The sequence below is a fragment of the Mus pahari genome, chromosome 1, assembly GCF_900095145.1.
Source record: "Mus pahari chromosome 1, PAHARI_EIJ_v1.1, whole genome shotgun sequence".
Taxonomy (NCBI): Eukaryota; Metazoa; Chordata; class Mammalia; order Rodentia; family Muridae; genus Mus; species Mus pahari.
Window position 1 is genome coordinate 73,279,904 of NC_034590.1, and position 6,472 is coordinate 73,286,375.

A 6,472-nucleotide genomic window follows, 5' to 3' on the forward strand; every position below is an offset into this window, starting at 1 on the left:
AAAAAAAAAAAAAAAAAAAAAAAAAAAAAAAAAAAAAAAAAAGATTGTAGGCCTGGCTGGCCTCAAACTTGCTCTGTAGCTAAGGGTAATCTTAACTTTATGCTCCCCTTGTTTCTACTTCCCAATTGCTGGGAGTCTAGATGTGTGGTACCATACCCAGCCTTAGGTTTGGCGCAGTTCTCTGCCTTAGCCCTCCAAGTACTGGGATTACAGATGTACAGTTGGTGAAGACACATTTAGATAAAAGCAAGGACCGGTGTCAAATATGAGGACAAGTAAGAGCCTGAATATTTACAGTCAATGGGTTATGTGGCTGGAACAGTATTTTTAGTAGGATAAGTGGATCTAGCAGTCTTCCTTCAACTACCAAGCCCTGGAAGGTCAGCTGGCTGTGGAGTTGCTGCTAGTTAGTTGCTCCCTGAGAGAGAATCCTATAATAGCTATGAGCCAGCCCCATATGTTTGGATGCTTCAAGTGGCTGGTACCCTTCCTAGCCCCGACCCTTGGCTTCCTTATCTAGGCCTGTGTTTCCTTCCCTTCTAACTTAGATGTTTATGCCTTTCCTTTGGCCTTCCCCTCTGCCTCTGTTGTGGGCTCTCAGGCCTCTGGGAAAGTGAAGGAGAGTTTAAGATTGATAGGGGCATCCTAACAGTCACTTCTTTGTTGCAAAGGAAGAAGCAGTAGCAACTGGTGTTGGTTTATGGACTTCCTAGGCTCAGCCAAGCCCTTAAAATGTTTTTAGTCAAAAAAAAAAAAAAATGTTTTTAGTCCCTGAACTAGACTCTGTGTGTGTCCAGTGTATAATGGCATGGTCCTATAATCCAGACTTGAAAAGAAAGCCTCTTGTGACTGGACTTCATATTGACCTTCTAGGTTGACTGGGTCCGTTGCCTTTACTTCTACAATATTTTGCAGTTTTGCAAGTGCTTTGTTAAGATTTTGTTCTTTCAAACAGTATTGTAAATAAGTAGTTTAATGCCATCTTTGTTGGGCAAAAATTGTGGCTCAGCAAAGTTATATGACTTATCTAAGATTACACAGAAAGGTTCAGAGTTCTTCTCAACCCTGTACCTTAAAGGCCAATGCTCTATCTTCCTATGCCTCTCCACATTTTCCCTGTCAGCAGAGCTCTGAAACAAACCCCACACTTCCCTTTTTTTGATTTTAATTTTGCAGAACTTGTCCATGTCCACCTATATGAGAGGGTAGGAAGAGGCAAGACCTTGGCCTTTGGGATGAGTGAGGGGATTGTCGGCAAGGCTGTGCTAACGTCTCCTCCCAGCCTTGGTCAGGCCTGCTGACTGCATGTTCTGTTCTTTGGATTCTGGCTCAGACTGCATGTACCCCAGGTGTGATAGAGCAAGTTGGGGGTGGGGGAGGCATGGAAAACGTGATTTGGAGCAACATGCAGCTTCTATGGTAGTTTAGGGTTCCTAAGAATCGCTGGCAGCCATGGAAGGCAGATTATTGAAGAGGATGCCTATGGAACTTGAGCCTATGGTTTATATCACTATAGCTCCTTGGAATTCAGCAGGGATCAGGTGCAGCCATTGCAGAACTATTTGTCTGATGATGACATAAGCTATATAATGACATTTGCTTTTGTTTCTTTTTGTTTGTCTCTTCTCATTATTGTTCCCTTTCTCCTATTCCTGCCCCCCTTTTCTTTCTCCACAAACCTACTTTCTTCCTTTTCTTCTCCAACCTGTCCCTGTTTCCTGATCCTGTCCCCTCTCTTACCCTGTCCTGGTGATTTACTCAACTGTCACTCCTCCTTCCTCCTTCCTTTTATTCTGTTTTCCCTGCTGTTTCTTTCTCTTCATTTTTCTACCTATCTTTGCCTTCTTAACATTTCCCCTCTTTCTTCTGCACCTTTTTCCATTTCCCTGTATTCTGTTTCTTGTTCTTCTTTGTCCTATATCTCCAGGGATTTGACCCATTCCGATTCGGAGTCCTCCCTCCACATGAGTGACCGCCAGCGTGTGGCCCCCAAGCCTCCTCAGATGGGCCGTGCTGCAGACGAGGCTCTCAATGCCATGCCTTCCAATGGCAGCCATCGGCTGATTGAGGGGGTCCATCCAGGATCTCTGGTGGAGAAACTGCCTGACAGCCCTGCTCTGGCCAAGAAGACATTACTGGCGCTGAACCATGGCCTAGACAAGGCCCACAGCCTGATGGAGCTGAACCCCTCAGTCCCACCTGGTGGCTCCCCACTTTTGGATTCTTCCCATTCTCATAGCCCCAGTTCCCCAGACCCAGACACACCATCTCCAGTTGGGGACAACCGAGCTCTGCAGGGTAGCCGAAACACACGAATTCCCCACTTGGCTGGCAAGAAGGCCATGCCTGAGGAGGATAATGGTTCTATTGGTGAGGAGACAGACTCTAGTCCAGGCAGGAAGAAGTTTCCCCTCAAAATTTTTAAGAAGCCTCTTAAGAAGTAGGCAGACTAGGGTGGTAGTGTCGAGACAGCCTGTCCTTCCCTGGGTCTTCTGCCGTCACTTCCCTTCCTTTCTTTGCGATATCTGGCCCCCAGAGTGGGGCACAGAGGGGCTTGCCCAAGGGCCTGGGCACTGTACATACCTGCCCCGCTCCTCCTTGGTCCTTTATCATTATTTATTAACTGACCACCATAGCCTGCCTCTCGGGAAACCCTTCCACCCATGGGCTGCTGCTGTCACATCCTCTCCACTTCAGTGCATGTCTTAGTTGCTCTCCCCTCAGTTCCCACTCCACTTTTGGGGTCCAGCTTCTGTCTCTGCTGTCGCAGTTTTGAGGTTTGGTTTTGTTTCTGTCTCCTGCTTTCAGGCTCCTCTCCCCCATTACTCCCCAGCGATCCTAGCAGTTGTGGGGAAGATAGGAGGGGTAACTTGTGACACCTGTACCTCAGATCTCCATCCTACTCACAGTCATTCTGCCTACCCCAGACTGGGCCACAGTCCTGATCCCTGGGGTTTGTTCTATGGAAGTGTGGTAGACCAGAGGGAACCTCATCCTGGAGCTCCTTTGGAGCTCCAGGGCTCCATTCAGGGAGTGGAACCAACTCCCAGGGAACAAGTCACCAGAGTTTTATAGAGAGACCAGGCTTGTGATTGATGGGAGAGACTTCTCCCAGTTGGAGGATGAGTAGATGCCAAAGCTGTGGGCTATAAGGCAGTTGCCATTTCTCTCTTGCCCTGCCCACATCTGCCTTCCTCTTACCTCTGCTCCCCTATACTGTAGGAGTGTATCTCTTAAGAGGTGCTGCCCTGAAGCTCCTCAAACGTCAGTACTACTGGGGCTCAGGACAACTGGCTCCCCTGGCTATGGGAGCCACAGTCATGACACAGGGCTCTTGTGGAGCCCTGGGCAAGGATGTTGTATTTGAACCAAAAGACAAACAGTTTTAAAGTAAATAATACAAAATAAAATAAATAAATCTCCTGAATTTCCCAAGTGCCTGCACAGCATCCTCCCTTTGTCAGACTCCATTTTTGTGTTACTGCATAGCCTGGGCCACAGGCTCAAAACAGACACAATTGGTTTGGGGAAGGGGTGGAGAAGGAAGATGGTATATGTATGTGAAGGCTGCTGTGTGACCACTTCTCCCCCCACGCCTCCCATCTTCCAGACAACTCTCTCCTTTACCTGTTTTTGCTATGGCTGTAAAGGTATTTTTCCCTCTGTCCCATTCTGTTATGCCTTTACCCTGAGTTCCTAATTTGGGCCTGGGTTGGGTGCAGCCGGGGCTGGTCTCAGGCGGGTGCTAGGCTGTAGACTGCCTTGGTGCCCCCTGAACACCCTCACATGGGTTTTTCTGTGTTATTTTCATAAGATTCTTTGAAGTCCAATAAAGCATGTAGGAGATTTTAACCTCTGCTGGCTGTGACTCTTATTGTGTCCCTGTGGCTTAACAAATGGAATTGGAGAGGTTGGTGAACCAGTGGGTTAGGGCACTTGACTTCAAACCTTACAGGCTTGAGTTTCATTCCTGAGACCCACATGGTAGAAGGAGAGAACCAGCCCTGAAAGTTGTCCTCTGATTTAATTTCTATATACGTGCTGTGCTGTGCATGCATAAGGAGGGGTACAGAAAATACATTTTCTCCCCATGCCTTCTCCCAGAAAAGTTTTCTCTGTGTAGTCCTGGCTGTCCTGGAACTTGCTCTGTACACTGGGATGTTGTGGTAAATAGAATTGGGGGTTTCTACCCCACCTGAGATCATTTAGTTCCCAGATAAAAGACACAAAACCTATAGATTTATAATAGCCTTAAAAGCACTAGAGCTGGGCAGATATCAAGCCTCTAAGCTATTTTGTCTACTTCCTTATAACAACCCCTAGTTGTAACTTGCCATTTTCTGCTTTGGCTGCACTTGCTCCAATTGGCCAGCCCTCATTACCAGTTTTCACAGTCCCTTATCCTATGGTGTCTTCTCTCTTCACCTCTCTGCTCTTTCTTCCTCATGGTCTCTGCCTCAGATCCCAAGCCCAGAAAACTGAAGCTCCACCTACCTCTCTTCTGCCCAGCTATAGGCAGTAGGCATCTTTATGCAACCAATAGTTTTAAATTAAGGAGCGGGGTTACATAGCATTACTTGGTGTATATGAGGATCTGAGGCAGAGATCACAAGTAGGAAAGAACAGAGAGTTGAAGAGAGAAGACAGCATGGGATAGAGGACTGGGAGAACTGGTCACAAGGGCAGGATGATAAGAGGAAGAACAGCCAAAGCAGAACATGGCAAATTATAACAAGGGGTTATTAACATGGTTTCCTCATCAATGAGAGATCAGACCTTGGGGGCCAGTATTTAGCATTAAATACACATCCCAGCTTAAATAAATTAGTGTTTTGAAAAACATAAAAGGGGCAGGCTGTGGTGGCACACACCTGTAATCCCAGCACTTGGGAGACAGAGGTAGATGGATATCTGTTTTTGAGGCCAGCCTGGTCTACAGAGTGAGTTCCAGGACAGTCGGGGCTACACAGAGAAACCCTGTCTTGGAAAACAAAACAAAACCAAACCAAACAAAACCAAACCAACAAAAAACAATGATAACAACGAAAACATAAAAGGGACAGACTATTCTTCATTTGCCAAGGGTGAATGAAACTCCAGTGTACATACCTAGAAACTCTCTGCTTGAGACATACCTAATACAATACAGAATTCCCAGATAAATTTGAGTTTTAGGTGAAGACATTAGAATGATCATATCTTACACAACATTTGGCATTCAGTTTTATTAAATAAACTTGACAGTCCTATTTTTTCTTCCTTCCTTCCTTCCTTTCTTTTTTTTTTTTTTTTTTTTTTTTTTTTTTTTTTTTTTTTTTTTTTTTTTTTGAGACAGGGTTTCTCTGTGTAGCCTTGGCTGTCCTGGAACTCGAACTGTAGACCAGGCTGACCTTGAACTCAGAAATTTGCCTGTCTCTGCCTCCCAAGTGCTGGGATTAAAGGCGTGCACTACGACTGCCAGGTTTCCCACTTGACATCTTAAATGGTTCAACTGTGTACCATAATCTTTGTATGGACGTCAAAGAACAACTTGTAGGAGCGGGTTCTCCCCTGTGTGTATCCTGGGGGGCTGGACTCTGATTGTTGGGCTTACTGGTCAGTGCTTTACCACCATCTCAATGCTTTACCACCAACCATCTCAATGGCCCTGCCTTTTTAAAAAAAGCTTGTAGTCCTTGAATAAAATACCGATGTTTATATTGGTATCTTCATGCATGAATAGCATGCTCTTTGATATTCTTCACCCTCTCCTCTCAACCACATTCATTATTAGGTCCACAAACCAATCATCTTGGTTTCTCTGCATTTCAAAAGAAATGAGGAAACATGTTGGTAAAGGGAAATGGATTTATTCATAGTTTTGTCACTGGGGAGATAAATAACTCAGTCCTTTTTCCTAGCGTACTTGTAGCCTTTACAGTTTGTAGAAAACTATGAGACAAAGGCAAGAAGATATGCAGCCTTGTCTGTGAGACATGCCTTTTCTGGGTGTTGGAGGAGATCAATATCTTTAGATAGCCTGTATTGGCTCAGTTCTCAGCAGTTCTCTGTTAGCATGGAGACACAAGGACCTCTCTTTAGAATTTAGAATATTTATGAATTTTGCCAGGGTCCTGGCCCATTCTCAAGTACAGAGTCACTGCTACATTGTGGTCCTCAGCTTGACCAAATTTCAAATGCAGCAGAGTCTGTATTAAGCAGGCAGGGACTACCTGGAGAGAAATACTTCTCACAGAGCAGCCTTGAATGCATATTACAGGGAGTTTTTAAAGACAAAGAACACAGGAAAACTATATACTGGTTGGCAATTGCAGGGGGAAGCAAGCAGTTTTACAAGAGTCAAGAATATGAAGTTAGTCAGGCGTGGTGGCGCACGCCTTAAATCCCAGCACTCGGGAGGCAGAGGCAGGTGGATTTCTGAGTTCGAGGCCAGCCTGGTCTACAGAGTGAGTTCCAGGACAGCCAGGGCTAC

General features: G+C 45.6%; 1 protein-coding gene across 4 annotated transcripts in view; it reads left to right on the plus strand.

Moving 5' to 3' along the window:
* Nucleotides 1-3,857, plus strand: part of Stim1 (stromal interaction molecule 1) — a 180,512-nt gene extending 176,655 nt beyond the window's left edge. For 2 of the 4 annotated variants that reach the window (XM_029539084.1, XM_021199457.2), the window contains exon 13: nt 1,928-3,390. In XM_029539084.1, coding sequence (XP_029394944.1) covers nt 1,928-2,444 — 517 coding nt within the window. In that variant the 3' untranslated portion in view covers nt 2,445-3,390. Of the gene's footprint in view, nt 1-1,927 lie in introns of all 4 variants that reach the window. The other 2 variants (XM_021199447.1, XM_029539090.1) reach the window with 2 other exon arrangements.
* The last annotated feature ends 2,615 nt before the right edge of the window (nt 3,858-6,472 follow it).